This window comes from Neodiprion fabricii, chromosome 3, assembly GCF_021155785.1.
Source record: "Neodiprion fabricii isolate iyNeoFabr1 chromosome 3, iyNeoFabr1.1, whole genome shotgun sequence".
In the NCBI taxonomy this organism is placed as follows: domain Eukaryota; kingdom Metazoa; phylum Arthropoda; class Insecta; order Hymenoptera; family Diprionidae; genus Neodiprion; species Neodiprion fabricii.
In genome coordinates, this window is record NC_060241.1 from 21,147,459 (window position 1) to 21,167,865 (window position 20,407).

Genomic DNA, 20,407 nt, shown 5'->3' on the forward strand with positions numbered 1-20,407 from the left:
CAATATAAAAAACCACGAGAAAGCCGCTGGCTTTGAAATTCTAAATCCGCAATATTGGATGTCATCATGGTTTAAGAATTTGTAATATAAAATATTCAGCATTTATAATCGTATGTGTATTCGCCAAAGCAACTGGATCAAGCAAATTTCTCTAGATCTTTGATACAAAATTGCTCCTTGGACTTTGTAATTTATTTATGAAGCCTTCGCGTACCCGTGAAATTTCCTCCCGAATATCCCCGAAACCTCTGATTGCACAAGTAATGAATAGCCGCGAGTATAATAAATCGATGCCTGCAGTGAGTCTACGTAGACGCTATAATGTCAATCAACGAAACTACTCTAATCGTTAGAGAATACGACAAAAACGAAATTTCACTGCAATGTTTCTACGCGAAACTGATCGCTTTAATCAACAGTTACAACGCAACACAATGTTAAAGCCAAACCAAAACAATTTGCAAGGCCACGGCCAGGAGCCTCAAAAATCGGCACAAGAATTCTGCGTGGTTTTGAATATATTTTTACTTCAAAACAAAATATTGTGGCACAGAGTGTCCGATCCAAATCTCTGGAAAATGCTCTCGAATTATTATCGGGATTAAGTATTCAAAGCTTACATTTATGTAAATAATAATTCGGAAATCGAAATTTGCAACTCAACGAAATCGCAGCTTCCTATCGCAATATTCAATGCGCACACTGTGCGCGGAATATTATCTCCAAATATTTGATCTCTGTTTATATTTCTATTAGGCCACACTAGCGCACAATGCTGATAACGTGAATACTTCGCCGGTCTTCGCTAAATTGCCGATACTGACGGCAAAATCTTCTACGGCAATACAGCAAATTACGCAAGTCCATGACATGCATTTAATTAATACCGAACAAACATATTGACGAAATTATAGGAATACATCTTCTGGCATTATGATTGGCGAAGAAAAAAAAGGAATGTTTTTCTTTTTTTCTTTACATATAATTACCTAAGCCCTCCCCCTATTATGTGTTCATTCTAAACTGTGACTCACGAGATATCCTCTCGTAACTTAAACCTGACTTCCCTGTTGCCGGTATTACACTCTGATTTTATTTAAAAGAATGAATGTTAATACCCAAAAGAGTGAGTTCAGATCCCCCCGCAAGGCAAGCTCGACGATTTGGAAACCTTTCGACTTGAGAAACCTTGTTAAGTTAATAATTGTTAATTGCTAAAGCGCTAAAAAATCGCTCGTAATTCGCAGTCAGTACTGAATATGTTTCTAGATTTACAAGACCAAATTCGTATGCAAATAACTTTTCCAAATATCAGGTAAGTCTTGAAACACGAATTGATAGCGATAACCAATTTTTAACAATTTCGCAACAGCCATTCCCCGAATTAGTGAATTATTTCCAAAAATTCCGGAGATGGCTGTTTTTCGGGGTTCAGGTCTGAATGCATTCCCAAATCTACAAGTCAAAATTCGCATGCACCGATTTCCCAAAGCACTCATAGTGCATCTCTACACACACACATCTTGGTTCTTCTTGCGTCCGGCGGTACGAGCATCAGCTCTGCTCAGTCACGTGCTGAACATGGACGCTAGTTTCAGCTTCATTGCTTCATCACATGCGAACAACAGGCCCCTGGTTAAGTTATGGGGTTATCAATAACGGATATACACATTTGATGACGGTAAAATTGATTTAAAAAAAAAATCGAATTTGAGGTACAAGTAAATTACATATATTTCAAGTGAATTGCTACAAGATATTATACAGTTACTGAGTTGCTAAAGCAATACCAGTTATCGGATACTTCACATTTCAATCATCCAATCCACAATGTGTTTTTATATTCGCAACTCGTGGATCATCGGGTCTGTAGACTGAAACAAAACACATGAGATATCAGTCACAACACAATGAATGATTTTTGTAATCGTTAACTTTGGATTATTGTCAGCGGTTGAGATATTTTTGGTTTGATTTGGAGAGAGAAAAGACAGTTATGTAAATTCTTTTTAGAAGCATCAATAAAGTAAGAATACTTTCAAAAACCGATTCACCAAATTTAGGGGTCACTTGTCAATGGAATATAAACAAATATTGATTTTAAAATATGACTTTTTGGCATGTGGGCTTATGACACAGTTGCGTGTGGTTGTACGATGCCGAAATTTTATTACTTAAATAGAGCGTATGTTGACCAAAAATCGATAAATGCATTTACTTTATGTAGATTTCGAATGGATAGAAAAAATTATAGGTAGCCCATGTCTTTCAAGAGATAAGTGGTATTAAATCTGCCAAAATTTGATCTAAATATCGCACTTTACTGGTGCTGCAAAAAATGACAACACGGAACATCAAACCACGTTCTGTTGATGACAGGTTAGGTACGGTTATAACAGCTAGTTTCAACGGCAAGGTTTAAAAGTTTAAATTCTCAAAGATAGCATGAGCAAATTTTACAATGTTCATTATAAATGTCTTTCAAGGCATTCATCGTCAAAGATCGAGACTTGCAATAAGCCTCTGCATAAAAATTAATAGTTTTAGCCTTGACTGTCACATTGCGTACATGACTATGAACCGTAATTACAGTTTAAATTTCTTTTTTGCCCCTAACCAGCTATGTAACAAAAAGAGTAACATTGAATCACAGGATGAAGAAGTCAGAAGATATTTGTCCAGCTACTAAACCAACAGCTACGCCACAATAAGTAAAAAAGTCAAACAAGTCACAATCCATAAATTAAAAGCTGTTGATCTCAAGATTAATAGAAAACATTTCTGTTCCCGATATGATCATAAATGCTAATAAATGCTCAACGACGTTAACCATTGACATATCTGATCACTAACATTTCCAAATAAACGAGAAACAAACGTAATCAATAAGAGGTTATGTTATGTAAGTCCAGCCTCATTTCGATGAATGATACTAAAGCAAGTGAGTTAAGAAACTGTAATTAAAACTTCCGAAGTATATGTTGAATAACTTGGAGCCATTACCAGTGTAGTGAAACTTGTATTTTCGTTTGCTACCATCGTTCTTATTGTAGGCATACAGTCCTGCAAACCCGAAACCTAGTCCAAGTACTGCAATAAACGACGATGCAACAATTTCGGGAATTTCATTCCAACCCCTCAGAAGCAGGCTCACTGTAGAAGTGGAAAAAAAATGGTCTAAAGACGACAGTATAGTAAAGCAATAGTAAATATCGTTCATTCCTAGCAGGTCGAATCTCAATACCTACCCTTCTGGCCCGACGCCGCCATGATTAATCGGTAGACGTGCAATAATAAAAAATGGCCACTCTTAGATGACGCACTGTGTACGTTTTCTCCAGGTTTTCACCTTTGCTAATTCACGTAGGCGCAGTGGCCAATCAAAATGCATGAAATGTAGTGAACACCAAGATCCCTAGATTATTCTAGGGACCTTGGTGAACACTATACTCAAGCAGCGCCGTCTGCGTCCTACCCCGCACGCGTAACTCAATCCAGCAAGCCGTCGGTACGTACAGACGACAGGAACTGACGTTACCATCGCTCGCCGCGTGTGCCCAGATAATGCAGAGTCAAATATTATTATGCTTATGGAATGACGAACGGGAACAGACTGAAATTTTCATACAACCCCGTATGGACGCCGTATACTTTTCAACTACGCAAATTCATTTGGGCCAACTTCAGTAATGTCAATCTAACTCCATCGGATCGACGAAACTAATATTATCTAAATAGATGCACAATAAACATGCACCTGGATTACTGTTAACAGACTCAGAAACATTTGCTTGATGCAAGGGATCGAAGAGATAGTCGAAGAAGTTAATTAAATAATGGAGATGTATAGTTGTTCTGTCATTTCAGTACTTATGTTGATTACTCAACTCGTATCGTTAATTGGAGATAACAATATGTATCTTCATTCGACGCTCAAATCTTCATTACGAAAGAAGGTGCAACTGATTTTATAAAAATAATTTTTTAACTGACGTTAGATTTCCGTGGTTTGTTATTAATTCTCGTAATACAAAAAGTTCACGAGTGAAATAATGGGAACGCTGTGCCGGATAGGCAATTGAACTTCAACTAATTTCTCCGAAAAGTCGAGTTATTAAATGATTAGCGAGTAAAACTTTCGAATTTTACAATCCAACGATTTTACTGTGTCGACTGCAAAAGGTTGAGCGGGGGAAAAAAATGTTGATATTGCTGATCTCCAAATTGCCAGAGGTATGTATGTGCACTTTGTTAACTTCTATTAAGAAACGAAATTTATCCAAAAGAAAAATGTATTTACGTGGAATTAACTCTGACTAGAGAAATCCGAAGGTATTACGATTCCGCATGAGTTACACATTATCGAAGCATGAGTTTTATTAACTATAAGTTGAATTTACGCGAGAATAAAATTTTCATTCGATAAACTACAATATGGTAGTATTTGACCAGTGAAAATAAGTCCACTTATGCTCGTTTCCACACCACCGCAAGGGGTAGAGAACCCGGCGCGTTTTTTTTTTACGTGGTATCCCCAGTAGGCCTACTCCACCGAGAATAGTTGCAGGGTCGATCTTACGCTTTTTGAAAAATTGCTTATAACTTTGTTCACATGTTAATTATGATAAATTGTTTTCCCAATTAATTTGTACTCGCGTACATTGACAGCTTGTCGAAATTTTTCAGTTCATATAACCCGCGGACTATTTATTATCGACGAAAGTCCAATGTTTTAAGTATTGATGAAAGATGGTTGTTTTAATTATGGATGAAGGGTGGTTGTTTTTCATCTTATGAGGTATGAGATAATCAATAAAATGGAGAACCTGGTGAATATGCAGAACAATCACAACTAAACCAAAATCGAAAGCATGTATCACTGTAAGACGTTGGCATTTACCTATCGATGACGATGCAGAAATCTTGGAAGAAATGGACACAAGTAGAGTCGAATAAGCACAACCATCAAAATACGACAGAGCTGTATAATTCTACAGTGAAATAAAAATCGAACATGACCTATGAGCAACTCGAGAAAAAAAAGCTGTGACACTGAAACGATCGCTATAACAGACTAAAACCATTTAAAAAAAAACTACAGCTGAATAAATTTTACTGCACTATTTGATCATGGTGATTCTGAACTACATCGCTAAATCTATGTATCGGTGAAAACAAGATAACTAACTCTGAACCAGACCTAAACCAGACCTAATCCCCAAAAATTAAGCATTAATTTTTAAGTATGGTCAATAAAATTCAGTTACGCAGAACAGATGAAAATATTATTAGTGACATATGTCGGTACAGACAAAGATATACTTAGCTTAGGTAGGTAAAAAAATATAATTATCGAAAAAAGAAACATAGTAATTAGTTGAACCAGACAGAAGATTTGATTAGCTGAAACCAACAAAAATTTTATTAGCTGAAACAGACGAAGGTATGGTTAACACACGTAAGTTCTTACACTGACGAAAAATGGGTCGACTCGAACATGATATTTACTTTACTATTCGTAGCTTTGATTATTAATTGTATTGATGAATAAAAATAGACATCTTTTTTTGCCATGAATCATTAAAGTGAATATCTCTCGACTGAATATTTTACAGTCCTCAGTGCATTTGTTAAAAAATTGGTTTTATTATCCTGAAACTAAAAATAATATGATCAGTTAAGCGAGTATTTCTGTGCATTTCAGGTATATTCCATAAATACTGACACCTAGATTCTTCAATATCACTATACACTACCGAAATTTTTGTTCTTGCGCGTTGAGCACCGGTTTTGAAATGCCGCGCTTTCTCTCTTAAATGAAAGGTATGAAGTCCACGCGCAAAAGGCGGAGTGGAACTTGAAAACTTCATTGTTTGACAAAAAATTGACCGAAGAGCTGAAAGATCAGCACATCGAGAGTGCGTAACTCTTTTATATACTGTTTGTAAAATCAACGCGTAAAAAGCGTGTCCGTTTCCCGTTATTAATTTACGTGCGTGAAGCTGCGTCCAATTTTCGTGATTATTCTACGCGCAATATGGCGCGACAACTTAAACTGTCAAAAAATTTGTATTATCTGGGATGTGTCCCAAAAATTCTATAGAAACCCAATCCGCATCTGCATCTTTCTGAATTAGATACATTACTATGCGGATTGTTGTTCTCAAATTACAAATCGAATCGAAATGAGGAGGGAGGTTGGAGGGCATGCATTATTGTGTGGCGTGACGGTCGGCGGTCCTCTTCGACGCGAAGTCTTCGAGCTCAGCATCTCTCCCCATCTAGCGTACCACGGAACGCGATAGATGGTCCAGAGATGCGTTTTGCCCATTCAGACGATCACAGAGATCAATTGAATGGAATAACGATCGGTAATGACGAAATAATCGAATTGCATAACGATTGAAAAATCGTTGCAAAGTGACAAGAAATGGGAAATCGAATCTCGTTAATACTCAAATGTTTACAAACGGTCGAGAGACTCGAATACGGAATCTGTTCGGAAAAAATGTCTGTGATCGTTTGACGCTGTGGATTACAAAAGTTAGTAACATCACGGTCCATCGCGACCTTCCTACCCTCGTCTGTTTCCCAACGAAGCCATCCAACGGAAAAGAGAGATTCACACATTCATTCATAAACCCCGCGACGGATCCCAAAACGTCCACCTACCTACCCGGTTACCTATATTCGACCTAAACGATTCTCCATTCTCTCCAACACACATCATTCTTCATCATTTGCGCCGTGGCCACTGACTTACATTTTCGTTGGTTACCTGTTGGGAGCAAAATGTTTTTGTATCGTAGTCTGCCTTCTCAGAATACAGTATCGCGGTTGTATCCCGCCAACTCTAATATTGCATTCGTTATTTTAGTGAATGTTGGCAGACTATCGGTACATTAACCTTTTGTAAAAGTGATTAAAACATCCTGAATGCCAATTAGCATTTTTCTAAGCGAGCTAAGCCTGCAGTTGATCAATACTTGTGGGCTGTTGAAAGATTGAAAATGATGTATAAGATCCAAATTGATTACGTTACGTTATACCAGACTTTGGAATTTCATAAATTTAACAATAACGTGAATAATTGAATATGTTCAAACCTCAGGTGAACCCACCACTTAAACGGCATCATCGGTAAATTCAAACGTAGATTATTACATCAGTTACGAAACATAATTCCATCTCGCGAGTGCCGAGTAAGCGATGGTTACCTGTCGCGATGTTCATTCCACTTTTAGCAACGTGTAAAACGTCTAACATTAAGTACGCTACGTTAAATTGCATTGCGAAAAAAAAAAATGATTCGAGTGAAAGTCAAGCACGTTGCGATCGTGAATGAGCCTATCCATGCAGCTAAGAAATCGAAGATTTGTGTAACAATTGTTACCGCCACGCCACGTGACAGAGGAATCCCAGGGAAATACCCATAACCTAACACATGCAAACTCACCAACGTTGCCGAGAACTGGAAAAGTCACTCGGAAGTCTCTGCTTAAATCTGTGAAAAACAAAGCAAGACACTTGAATTAATTTGGCAAATTGGCTTTTCAGTTTTCAGATTAATTATTACTGTTGTCTAATTTCATATTTATGCATTGCATGTTATGCAAAAACAAAAGTTCGGCTCCAAATGTACCAAACCGTGAATTATCAATCAATAATTAAAATAAGTATTGTTACCTCTTATCTGGGTTGCTCCGCAATTCAACGTAGTAGTTCTTGTAGCATCTCAGGTTTATTGGTGAAGCGACGCACTTTTCACATAATTCACATCTTCGCTAATCTCTTATAATCCAAAAATCCGCACCGCAATAACACTAGCACTCGATTCTACATTCACTTTTGTGCTGTAGCTATCTATTTGAACCGACTGAATAAACTGGCTGACAATGCAACTGCGCACATTCGCCGAAAATTAGTCAAAAAATATAATAAAATTGACACTTGACGCACAGAGACAAAATCACACATCACTGAAATCTGAAGTTACACAAAACAATGAAAACTTGAGACATGAAATAAACATGAAATTCACCTTCAATGTTCGCAGGATGTTTTTATTTCAATAACTCGGTTTTTCCCACAGGCTATACGCTGGTCCTCGTATAATCATCAAAGATGAGTATGTGGAAATACACTGATCGAACAACTTCACGTAACCTTGACAATGTGGTCTGAATGTTGAACCGACACCGCGAACACGTGATTTTGCTCCGATTGCTTGGAAACGATTGAACCCGCTCAGCGCTCAGAAGCGATTAAATCTCTACAGCCCGGAATATAACACTCCCCCCCCCCGGTCCATTTTCTAATGGAGTGGGGGTAGGTGAACGCGTCTGTTCTTCCCCTCTCGCGGCCCCCACTCCACGGTTTGAGCGACAAGGAAGGCGGAAGAATTATCATCTTCTGTTCTTTAGAAAACCAATTTAAATCTGTTGACAGGACGCGTACGCTTTTTATGGAATGGAGTAGATCCGTCCGGTATCCGCATATTATAATATTTTTTTTTACGATGTATGCAGGAGTAGCAAATACAAATACGAAAGAAGAGGTTATACATTACATTTTGATTGGTCACCGTTCGACCACGCTCCGCGCTTGTGTGAACCACTGAAATAGAGATGTTATTTCAGTGGTGTGAACCTAGCCTTAGGCTGAGATTTCGTGGTCAGCAAAAACTAGCAGCAGCAGCAGCAGCAATTCACTGAAAGTTACTAGCACTTCCGACGCAAGTTTTTTCTGTCCAGTTCATTCATCCGAACCGCGGAGCAACATATGAAAGACATTCCATGAGCAGCGCTGGTGCTGCGTCAAACTATAAAGACAGATATTAGTTGGCATATGCTCTAAGATATTAGTAACATCTAGTAGGTTATTAAACTGCTGCTGTTTTTTTCTGCCTATGAAATCACACCTTTGCAGCGAGCGTTCCACTACTGCTTGTTTTCAGCGACCTCGCGACTGAATATTTTGGGGGCGTTCTAACTATCTAAAAAGCGCAAAAAACTACCTAGGACAGAGGCAGAGCTAGTCACCAAATCAGCTGTGCAAGAGAGATAAAAATGACTGCACTACGAGCTAATTTGGAAATGCACCGTATATTTCAGCGGGAGTTACCTACAGGTATATCTTACGACGTTGTTTGTGTTTAAATGTATAACTAGGACGTTATCTTCGGTTATTATCGTGATAAGGCAATTAATTATCTTTTTGTTACAGCTCAATAGGTCGAAGATCGTCCAATCTCATACGTTATCCGCTACAATAACAACTATCACGAGAGATTCATCAACGTTACGAAAACCGGTAATAATGGTCGTTCGCCATCACATTGAAGGTTACGAAAATTTTCAAAAATTTACTGAAACCTTTCCCAAAGATGAAGTCGCTTACATCTTATTCAGTGGTAGTAAATTACCCAATGGTAGCAGCTGGTGTCCTGACTGCGTTGAAGGTAAACCGACTCCTAAAATTTCAGTATTCTGAATTCCGCAATGTCCTTTACAAGAAATTTTCGAACGCCTGTAATCAGAAAACTATTTCTACAGTAGAAGCTTTTATTGGTTTTTGAATGTGGTATCTAAAAACATTTTTCATCGATTGCCTCTCCGATACTTAATGTTCATAACATCAGCATATCAAATTCCTAAAGTTCTGTTCTATTATTGCTACGCTATTAAAATGCTGCTTTGAAGTTTCTTTTCATTTTTATTAAAGCAAGCATCCATGGTTTCCCCACACACAATTTTCATGGTATATTCGAAGTACTGTATTGTTCCAAGTATAAGACGACCCCTAATTCTGAGACAGTGTTTCAGGATGTTTTTGCTTAGTTACCTGCACATACGACAGGTCCACATGTAAGACGAGGATGAATTTGACGGGCACTGTCAGCGACAAAAAACCTTAGCTTATATTCGGAACAGTACGGCACATTTTTCATAATCCAAGAATCTTCATATGGAATTAATATTCTCATTTCAGCTGAACCATTTATTCAAAAAGGCTTACAAGTAGCACCAGCAGAATCTCATTTCATTTACGTCGAGGTTGGAGATAGATCCTTGTAAGTTGTTTAATTCTTTTTTACTCAATACTTATTAAGTATACGAAGTATTTCGTGTCAACTTGACCAACATTTCACCCTTATCTTTTTTGTTTGAAGCTCTGTTTTTTTTTTGTTCTCTCGGTATCCTAAATATTATCGATGATATGAATTGACTGATCCAGACTATTGCGGATTATCGCAATTGAATCATCAAATTGTAATAGTATCTTTTTTTTAGAAGGGACAGGCCACACGGCTATAGCCTAAGAGAAAAAACCATTCTATTTCAAATCTTGATAGAAACAGTGCATCGCACTGTCATTGGATAGTTACTACTATCGATGAAATGTAGATAAAATTTTTGAGTGATGGAAAAGCGATTGTTTCAAATTTTTATTCTGAAAACTGTTTTCAGAAAAACTACTTGAATAGCAAGATATTTGTAATTACTATTATCCAATTAACTTGAATTTCTAATGCATTTCTCCTTATAGTTGGAAGGATCTAAAATGTCCGTTCCGAACGGATAATAAAACCAACTTGAAAGTTTTACCCACTTTGGCAAGATGGGGAACTCAGAAACGGTTAGAAGGTGATCAGTGTTTGGATGTTGGCCTTGTGGAGATGTTGATTACGGACGAAGATGACTAGATAATTAAGTAACATACTCTAAAGTATACTGAACAGTGTTATATGTGATCTTGATTCGTCAGCTCATCATTTTCCTCATATACGTGAAAACCGATATTATTCATCGAACACTTATCAGCTCAAGGCAAAGTGGTCATGAATGATTCTTATCTGAGGAAAACTTAAGCAATTGATATTATTGGCTTTTGCATTGCCTTTGTAGTATGAGAATAATATTTTTATGATGTAAACGGTACCTTAGCCATTAGAAATGAACGTAAACAGCTGATTCTAGACCCAAATTTGAACTGGGCATACTTCACTCGTCAGCCACTTGCCGTACTGATTCTGCCTTTTTAATTTGAGTAACTTAATATAATCATTTATTGATAACACAAACGTTCTTACAGTGTAAAATTCAAACTTAATCACAATTCACCGAAATAAGTAAAAATATTTATAAAGGTTTCCGAAAATTGATAACAATCGTAAGATTTTTAACACTAATAAATGAGAATATATATATATATAGGTATATAAAAATTATTATTTACAACGTTTGTCAGTTACTCCTACAGTCACGAATTCATGTTGCGTTACATGACAGCTATATGACATTCACTAACATCGTCAACTTATAATACATGGTTCAATTGTCGGACAAAGTCAGTGCCTCGGTAACCGTTGGCAATGGAGGTGTAACTTGCACCAGATAGTGGATCTTTTTGTTTCTCAATATGCTGTAACTGTTGTCAAATATAACTGAATCTGGAATGGCAAAAAAGAGAAAAAACAAAATGTCAGTTCCTTTAGCATAATTATACAGAATCGCAATTATAAATTTTTAAGTTTTACTCAATTTATAACTCACAAGTGGCTGGGGCTTTGCAAGTAATTACACCAACTTCATCCATTTCATGAGCAGGAACTCGATGGAGCGGAATAACTTCAGACTGTGCTCCCTCTTCATTTTTCTCAATAATTCCAAATTTTATATCGTGACTTTCGGATCTAAACTCCCATCTGACAAACAAACGTTGTTATTAATTATCGTGTATGTTGCAGTTTTCGAAATGCGATAATTCGAGAAAAGAATTTCAGAACAAGTTTGTAGCTAGCAGATTTGAATTTACAGTTTAAAAATCTAAAAACAAATTGAAAATAAATCCTAGGAAAATATCAGTTTGAAATTATCATGTCAATTTCAAATAACTCGTATATTAAACACAGAAATAGGTATTAGTGTTGATCTTTCTGTTGTAAAAGCCGTCAAATATGTGGTATAACGTTTTTCAGTGTTATTGTATACAAGTATTTCTGATAGTATTTCATGTTTCATACCGTAAAAAGCTTCCTTCTTCCGCTGTTAAAAAGTTTAAAGTAAGTTTGTCTCCTTTTTTAATTGTTGCCGTTTCCAGATCTGCGTTGAGTTTTTCCTTATCTGCTTTGCTACTGTACATGTGCTTAGGAATTTTACCACCTTGACAGATCTGTTACAATTCCAACTTATTATTAGCTGTAGTGATATACGATGTTACATTCTCACACATCTTCTCATACTTCATACATCAGAATTTCATTTTTTTCCATGGACCAGTGATTTTTTCTGATTCGACCAGAAAATGGATGAAATAATGCAATAGTAAACTATTTTATGATAAATGAAGAAACCATTTTTATAAAAAAAAGAGAGTATTACCTGTGAAGAACAAAAAATTTTCATGAAGAAATTTGTAAACTTCATGCAGTAATAAAATTCAAGAACTCTGCTTGGTTACAAATTAAAAGTTTTGTTCTTTTAATTTTCATATTCAGTGTGATGTAGAATCGCAAAATTATAGTTCGTACATAAACAAATTCAAATGATATACCTAACAGAAGTATAAAAAATATGATTATTCAAAATCCGAAAAAATTTACGTAAGAACTGCTAATTGGGTTTAGGATAGTACCTAATGACCATAATAAATAATTTATCTATTTTTCGATTGCTCGTGACTGTCACGCCGACCTTACCTATTACAGTTTCTTCTGATAAGTACACCTGTTCAAAGTATGGTAAGCTCTACTGTGACATTAATAATAGTTTAGCCATATTTAATTTAATTTGGCTTTAATTATCCTAACGAAATCTCACTGGGTGTTGAATTTTCGTGGAAAAAATCCTACGCAACGTTTATACGAATACTATTTTCGATATACCGTTTATTCGAAATTTATAACAAAAAAATGTGCAGATATCGATTGTCCTTGGAGCTAAAATAATTCTTTAAAAAGGATGATGTCTGGATTGTTATTCATTTTTTGTGTCGTATACTAGAATTTCACGATGCATATCTTGGACCGGAACAGTTTTTTGCTAGGAGATATGCACTCATAGACCAGGTGACAAGCGATTTGCAACAGTTTCAACCGATTTCAAGCAATTTTAAAGCGTCTGCTTTCCAAGGTGATTTGCGACTTCAACAATCGAACACTACCTTGGTTTTTTGTGTAATAAACATGCTAATATTTTTTCGACAACTTTCCAGTATAACACCTCCCCAGTTATGAAAAGAAGTAATAAAAAAGATTTGCCTTGGTAGTCAGTCTTGGATTGCCATCCGGGTCAGTCAGAGTTCCCCCAAAGTGTTTGGGCAATTGATCGGCTGAAATGGTGCGCAGCACCGCAGGTTTCCATTTTGCCGGATCCGCTTTGTAAATTTGTATTTTTGACAGGGTGTACTCGTTGAGAAAATTCTTAACTATCGAAAAAGCGAGAGCAAAAACTTTCGGCGCTGTAAAAATCGGTATAAAATTACAGTTAGCGTCATCATCGTAATATTGAAAGATTTCCCGTTTTGCAAACAATGGTGTTCGTTATTGGCGTGCATGGGGTAATTTGACACAGGGTAAACCTGCATTTACATAATTCGAAGTGCAAGTATATTTTCAGTTGCCTAAACGTAGGCGGACATCTATAGTAAATTGCCCACACGACATTTCCACGGGGATATTTCGAGATTGAAAAACAAATGTGTGTTTTTTTCAATTTGGAATGTTTACATATAACTGTAACTGTAACTAACTATAATGTTTAATTAAATAATGTTTTCGAACCGAAACCTGGACCGTAAAAATTGAAAATAAAATTGAAATTGAAAATAGAAGTTTTTGTTTCTGCATATATGATTTACGTACCATTTATGATGTAACACATCTTTAGAATTTCCGGGTAGTTTGCCTCGTACATTTGGATTAACGCAATAACGAGTTCTCCGGCTGTAAACATATTTTGATTATGGTGCGGAATTTAGATGCGGAATATATTCGATATCTTTCAATTCTGCACAGTGTACGGAATTGTGGAAGCTGCTAAGACAAACCTGGCCTCCATGCGTATTGCCTCAAATTGAAGTCTTCCATGTCAAAAATCACTGTTATCTGGTTGGCGATTTGTCCGTGCTTTTTGCTTTGCTCTTGAGCGATTTTTAGGTACTGCTCTAAATACTTTATCGTTACTTTGATCATGTCGTTCTTTGATATCACGTGTAAAAGTCCGTACATATCCAGCCCAGCGAAAGGTGCTATCACAGCTGTAAATAACGCTATTATGTACTTAATTATATATGTATTGGCATGAGAAATTTATACAAAGGACGGTCCAAAGAAAGTTAACAGAATTTTGCCATAAAACTTTCGGCTCAATCGGTTGTCAATTTTCCCCTCATTCAGCCTATACAATCATCATTTGGATTTCCTTGCCCAATTCTTCCATGACACATTCAAATATAAAAATTTTTATCTTGTTTTTCCAGAACCAAAAATTTAAACTTCTGTAAAATAAAAAAAGTATCATTTCAACGCAAACTTGTGCAGTATAAAATATCTTCTTTTTTTTTGATGTAGATAAAAAAAAAAAAAATCTTGTTTAGTTTTTTTTCATCAAAAACACGTTAAAACGATTTTCACGAAGACTTTTAATAATTAAACATGCTATCGGATGATTAGCAATATTTGCAATTCTTTCCCTTTGCGAATTAGAAAATTGATAATTATGTTTGGATTCATTGGGCTCTTTCATAACTTTGTAAAATTCGAATTGACAAGCGAATAGTCGAAGAATATTTCATTCAAATCTCTGTTGAGACATTGAGAATCCTGTCAGAGATTCGAGAAACAGCTGACAATGAGCTCTAGAGGCAAACCCACCTTTTGTACTCATTACAGAATTTACAAATAGTGAAACTACACTTATTAATATACTTGTTACTTACTCGGCGCGCCATCTTTGTCGAACCCGCTCAATCCCCGGGGTAAATAATCGTCAAATATCGGAGGAGCCACCCATTCGTGTATTTTATCCACCTGCCATATTTTTCTCCACTCCAGTGACTGGAAATCAGGAAATCATTCTCAATTATTTTCAATTCAATTATTTTTTTTTTTTTACAATACAATGGCAAGCAGAACGTACATGCAATTTATGTAAGATAGATTGGCCTTCGATTTGAATTCATGTCAGTTAAGAATTGGCCCGAAGTAGTCTCACATTAGAAGATTAATTTACGGCAGATATCGAGTCTTGACAGACGCATAGATGATCTTGAAGGTAGTGAATTTTCATTTTCAATTTTAAGTTTTTTGCCGAAGCATCCTTCTAGTATGTCCAATAATTTTCCTTAAGGAGAAATTGGTAAAGGGAAGCGGGCGTTGATCATTTATAGTGACTGATGGAATGAAGCTGAGCTTCTTTTCAAAATACCGTATCAGATTCTTGACATTTTCACTTGCACTTATAGGTATATAGGATAATTTTTCCCAGTTTATCCACAAATGTTTTAATAAATATTCTTAAACTCACGTCTCGTAGCATCTTTTCAGCGGCTGTAGCGTCCCATTTTCGTGCTGAAACGTAAATGCTATACTGTATATAATAAGACGGAATTGTTTTATGCACACGTATCAAACAGACCGCGGAAATGCAAACCATTTTATACATTAAGAGAAAGGTGGTAAACCGCTTATATTAAAATGCACGATAAATTTCCCAGAGAAGATTAAACCCCACTCGTTTATTTTCTCTAGACAATGTGGGATGATTATCAATATCTAGGAAGTAAAATCCTGAGTAATAAATATTCAAATCTCTATTAACATTCCTCGGTAAAACCGCAAATTTGCAGAAAATTTATAACCAGGAAGAAATGTCGGTACATTTAAATTTTAGACCTACGTATTCAATTACTTAGCTTATGGCTTGGTGAAATTTCTTCCTTGCACAAATTTACAGATTGAGATGACCCATTATATAAAAACAAAAGGATGCTGCCGAGATTTCCTGATTAGTTTATCGGTTGCAAAACCAGAGGAGGTTCAATTGCATTCAAAACATGAATGTATTTACTATCTGAATCAGAGTGGGCACAATTGTTCCCTGGCCCAATATGGCTCACTGGTTTTTTTATTTTGTAAAAATAAGAGAGAATCTATTGAAAAAAAAACTTACGAATAAACCTTAAAAATAATCTAGTGACATTTTTTATGCATGTTTCGTGAAGTAATCAAGATCATCATCGGGATTGTTTAGTTTAAACCTAAACTTGAGTTAGAGGTAATCCTAGAATCATTTCAAATCACGCTTGACAATTCAAATATGATTATTGGAGGTGATTTCGATGCTCGAATTGGTGCCGAGGTGCCCGTAGAGTTAACATAAAAGACAAGTTTATATACAAATGGAGAAACCTTGGATAAAAATATAATGACTGAAAGAGGAACGGTTCTTTAATTTTATGACGTCAAACGGGTACATCTGTCTAAACGGGAAAACAATTAGCGACAGATCAGCTAAGCACACATTTTCGTGCGAGGTTGGTAAAAGCGTGATCGATTTGATTTGGACCAAAATAAACGGACCAAGTTACATCGAAGTTCTTGCCGTGAATTTGACGAAAACTGGCTCGCATCGATTTGCGGTCATGCTTGACTTGGCAAACAAGATAACGGAGAACCTTGACAGTCACCAGAACTGGACTAAAATTATTACCAAACGGTTTGGTCACTGATAGTAATGGAAACATTTTTAAAGAGAGCTTTCAATCGCTTTCAATCGCGAAGTAAACTGATAAGAAAAAAATGTCACAAATCTAATCGAAATCTCAAGTGTCACGATATTATACGGAAGGCGGGCATCGCTGCAGGGCTTATGAAATAATTAAAAAATCATAAATAGCCAAATGCGAAAGCAAAATACACGATTTGACGGTGACTATTTGCGAGTATAAAAAGAAATGCAAGAACTTTTGAACGTATATCCTGACTCGCGTTTCAATGATGTAGAAAAATGGGCGTATGACAAAGCGAGGAAGAAATATTATAGAAATTTAAGAAAAGCAAAGGGAGTGGCCTGAGATAAAAATATTATGGATAAATTTTCAGACCTTGTGGCAGAATGTAAATAAGTCCAAGAGTCCTAAACTTGCCAGCGTACTTTTAACGGCTGCCGAGTTAAACAATTTTTACGAACGTATCTCTCCGGAAAAATTGTGCGACGACTCGTCATTTTTTGACGCGTGTCAACCTTTCCTCGTTGCGCCTTTCACAAGCAATGAGCAAGCGAGAAACACCGCGAAGTTAAAGAACGCAAAAGCTCCTGGTTTCGACATGTTAGGCAACAAATTTCGTAAAGAATCCCCCCGCAGGTCTGTCTTGAGTGCTGATGCATTTCAACAAAGTTTTACCATACATGGGAAAGGACCTCACCGTCCTGGAGGGAAGTCGGACTAACTACGATACACAAAAAAGGGGACAAAAGAGACGCGTTAAACTACCGAGGCACCACGCTCGTTAACAATATTACAAAATTATTTACGCAAATGTTGAAAGATAGACTCTAAAAAATTCAGCAAACGGAGCTGAGATTCATTCCAGAATGTCAGACAGGGTTTAGGGCGGGGCAAAGTTGCGTGGATAAGATTTTTGCACTCATTGGTGCTGTTCAAATCCAACCGTGACTTGGTGGACGTTCGGTACACGAGATTTTTGTAGATTTCGAACGAGCCTTTTCACTCAGTACCGCACAGTCCTCCGTGGAACAAACTTTTTCACTTAGGAGTGAGCTCGAAATTGATTGGGATGATGAAAAACGTGTATGACAGTGCGATTGTCCAGGTGAAAGTGGAAGGAAAGCTTTCTCGGAAGATCGAGGTACCGAAGAAGTGCTCCAGGGGAAAAGCCTAAGCCCCTTACCGTTTATGCTTTTCCAATATTCAAGAGTTTATGCGAAACGGAGAACTAACGGGAGTAAATACAGACGGGTACACGGACATCATTATGCTTTTACACGCGGATGACTTAATTATACTTAATCACTCAAAAGTCGACCTACAAAGAGAAATCACTACTGCAACCTGAACCGGCTCACTGTTAATACTGACAAGACCAAAGTTACGATCTCTCGAAACGGAGGAAAAATTAAGGTGGAAAATCGGCAAAGTTTTAAATTGTATGGCCGAACTTTGGAAATTGTAAAGAAATGGCACTGTTATCTCAATAATAGCAAAATTTGACAAAATTTGCTTGTGGCGACTCCTACAACTAAACCAATAAAACCCTAACTGTAAGTTTAATATTATAGTATAACCGCGTCAACTATTAAAGAAAATTGGATGCGCGGATATTTTGAAGGACGTTTCTTCATCAATTTTTTCATTCTTTCAGTCTTGTGTAAAAAAGGCAATCCAATAATAATAATTCATTTTTCTTTTTTCTTATTCATCTTTTGACGTTACGAAATCTCCATCTTCTAATGGGTGTCAAAAATGTTGTCATATTTTATAAGATTCTTCGGAATTTCATGACATCTTATAAAGACTTTAGATACGCTGGGTTGAAAAATTCTGAAAAAAATGCTATTGCGTTTTTGGTCATGTACTTTCATACAAAAAATTATAAATCCAATATGAGACATCGACGTAGAATTTTGATCGAGGTATCATGAAATGACTCATAAATATTTTAATTAATTCAATGGTGTAAAAAAATGTGAATAAAACTGTGTGAAATTTTTCGCGAGATTGTAGCAACCGATAATTTATGTCTTTCCTGGCAAATTCTGTGTACAGTTACGGGGAGATAAGAAAAAACGAACTTGTACGGATCAGTAGATTCGGAAATTTTTTCATCATTCTGCGTGAACATACCTCTGAGCCATCGTAACAGAAAATGGTCGTCATGATGCGGTTGCAGAACATCGCGAACGTTTCGCCTGAACTGTAAAATAAAAACAAAAAATCAAGAAATTAGACAAAGATCCTAGACAGAATTGAATATTTCGAAGCCTTTTGAAAGAGCGGGCAAAGAATTGATCGAAATGTCGAATTCCCATGATTATATTTACTAACTATGGAAGGTTCAATTATCAACATAAATTTGAGTTCTGAAAACTTTCAATTATCGAAAATCATAGTTTATTCAAAAATCCGGTACTAGACATTTCTTATAGATTTCTTGATTTTAATTGTATGCGGAACACCTGGTACATTTTTCAAAATAAATAGTCTGAATAGAACAGAAAAATATTGTCAATAATCTTCCGTAAACAATCCCTACTGCAAATGGAGCAGAAACCGAATGTATGGATCCTTTCTTTGTAAATCTAATTAGACTCTTATAACCTTCATCTTCTTGACAAACTTTTCGATTACAGATCATTTTTTTTTTTTTTTTTTTTTTGTTTGAACTCTTATTATTACTATTAAAGTTAAATCTGACACGTACGTTTTTCTGTACACTATTAATACCTGTAGATATTTCTATAGCTCTGAAACTTCTTTGTCCATTTTTTTTCTGAACTATTCTCACTTAGACTTTCGCAACCCTTCTTGTTCGGCTTGGGTAAAATAAAAGAAAATGGTTCAATTTTGTTGTTTGAAATACATACTTTCAAGTGCTTCTTTTTCTTTTCCCTTCGGACTTTCTCCCCAAGACGACTCTTTCTCTTATCTATAGCTTCCCTTTCTATATCAGGTACCCACATACTTTCTGCTCAGATATACTTTTACCCAGACTTTTTCCCTTTCATCTGACGCATCCTGCTGTACAGTCACTTTATTTGTATGCCTACCATCTGATTAGTGTACATAGCCTTTCAACGCTACTTTTTCGTACAATCTTTAACTAGTTAAACAAAATGACTTTGCGATCCTCTTCTCAATCAATGAGTTTTTTTTTTTTTTTTCAAACTTCTTTATTTCGAAAATGCTCCGCTTTCACTTTACTCTAAATCGTGAAGTGATCGTGGTAAGGTTTTATGGGACGTATATTCCCAACCAAAATTGAGTCTCGATGAGAATATTGAACACTTCGCGATGAGATGAAAGTATGAAAAAAATCATAACCAAGTTGATAAGATAATTAGTTTTGAATAATAATAATGCCAAAAATTTTTTATAAGAATTGTTGAAACAAAAATTTGTGTAACAAATCTCCAGTGAAATTTGTTTCACATCATATAAAATGCATTCATTGATTTTTCTTTATGCCTACGAATTTTTTAGGAATTTTAAAAACTTTGAACTTCTGGATCGGTTTTCGCAAATGGTTGTACATTACATTGAAGAAGTTTTAGAAGCATGGAACGAATAGGGTCGTAAATAATAAATCTCTTCGTACACTACTGTGAACTTGTGGAGTTGTCTCATTGTATTCAAATCGTGTTTTATTTAACAATGAGTGTCGAGA

The 20,407-nt window shown here is 36.1% G+C and overlaps 3 protein-coding genes across 10 annotated transcripts in view; 1 reads left to right on the plus strand and 2 right to left on the minus strand.

Moving 5' to 3' along the window:
• Positions 1-1,709: 1,709 nt before the first annotated feature.
• LOC124177155 lies at positions 1,710-3,405 on the minus strand. Of its 2 annotated transcripts, none has more exons than XM_046559223.1 (3): positions 3,249-3,405; positions 3,004-3,153; positions 1,710-1,874 (listed from the first exon to the last, which is right to left on the minus strand). In XM_046559223.1, the coding sequence occupies exons 1-3, from the start codon at positions 3,268-3,270 to the stop codon at positions 1,813-1,815; spliced, it is 234 nt and encodes a 77-aa protein (XP_046415179.1). In that variant the 5' UTR covers positions 3,271-3,405; the 3' UTR covers positions 1,710-1,812. The 2 variants fall into 2 exon arrangements, with proteins under 2 accessions (XP_046415179.1, XP_046415178.1); XM_046559222.1 differs by having other exon boundaries at positions 3,004-3,177; positions 3,249-3,330.
• Positions 3,406-8,759: 5,354 nt separating this feature from the next.
• LOC124177150 (thioredoxin domain-containing protein 17-like) lies at positions 8,760-13,439 on the plus strand. Of its 3 annotated transcripts, XM_046559216.1 has the most exons (5): positions 8,760-8,873; positions 8,957-9,129; positions 9,226-9,460; positions 9,991-10,072; positions 10,549-13,439. In XM_046559216.1, the coding sequence occupies exons 3-5, from the start codon at positions 9,319-9,321 to the stop codon at positions 10,703-10,705; spliced, it is 381 nt and encodes a 126-aa protein (XP_046415172.1). In that variant the 5' UTR covers positions 8,760-8,873; positions 8,957-9,129; positions 9,226-9,318; the 3' UTR covers positions 10,706-13,439. The 3 variants fall into 3 exon arrangements, with proteins under 3 accessions (XP_046415172.1, XP_046415173.1, XP_046415170.1); XM_046559217.1 differs by lacking the exon at positions 8,760-8,873 and having other exon boundaries at positions 8,944-9,129; XM_046559214.1 differs by lacking the exons at positions 8,760-8,873; positions 8,957-9,129 and having other exon boundaries at positions 9,138-9,460.
• Positions 11,038-20,407, minus strand: part of LOC124178748 (SEC14-like protein 2) — a 32,794-nt gene continuing 23,424 nt past the window's right edge. For 4 of the 5 annotated variants that reach the window (XM_046562341.1, XM_046562342.1, XM_046562343.1 and 1 more), the window contains 9 exons: positions 18,868-18,937; positions 15,528-15,571; positions 14,941-15,058; positions 14,050-14,259; positions 13,865-13,945; positions 13,262-13,461; positions 12,026-12,174; positions 11,556-11,707; positions 11,038-11,452 (listed from right to left, as the gene is read on the minus strand). In XM_046562341.1, the coding sequence (XP_046418297.1) occupies positions 11,334-11,452; positions 11,556-11,707; positions 12,026-12,174; positions 13,262-13,461; positions 13,865-13,945; positions 14,050-14,259; positions 14,941-15,058; positions 15,528-15,571; positions 18,868-18,937 (1,143 nt within the window). In that variant the 3' untranslated portion in view covers positions 11,038-11,333. Of the gene's footprint in view, positions 11,453-11,555; positions 11,708-12,025; positions 12,175-13,261; positions 13,462-13,864; positions 13,946-14,049; positions 14,260-14,940; positions 15,059-15,527; positions 15,572-18,867; positions 18,938-19,607; positions 19,719-20,407 lie in introns of those variants that run through there. The other variant, XM_046562344.1, reaches the window with a different exon arrangement.

Coding starts and splice junctions, on each gene's coding strand:
- LOC124177155 (XM_046559222.1), bottom strand. CDS start 3,270: ATGGCGGCGTCGGGCCAGAAGG. Junction 3,178..3,248: donor GGCGGCGTCGGGCCAGAAGG/GTAGGTATTGAG, acceptor TGTCGTCTTTAG/ACCATTTTTTTTCCACTTCT. Junction 1,875..3,003: donor ATACAAGTTTCACTACACTG/GTAATGGCTCCA, acceptor GTTTTGTTTCAG/TCTACAGACCCGATGATCCA.
- LOC124177150 (XM_046559216.1), top strand. CDS start 9,319: ATGGTCGTTCGCCATCACATTGAAGGTTACGAAAATTTTCAAAAATTT. Junction 9,461..9,990: donor GTGTCCTGACTGCGTTGAAG/GTAAACCGACTC, acceptor TTCTCATTTCAG/CTGAACCATTTATTCAAAAA. Junction 10,073..10,548: donor GAGGTTGGAGATAGATCCTT/GTAAGTTGTTTA, acceptor TTCTCCTTATAG/TTGGAAGGATCTAAAATGTC.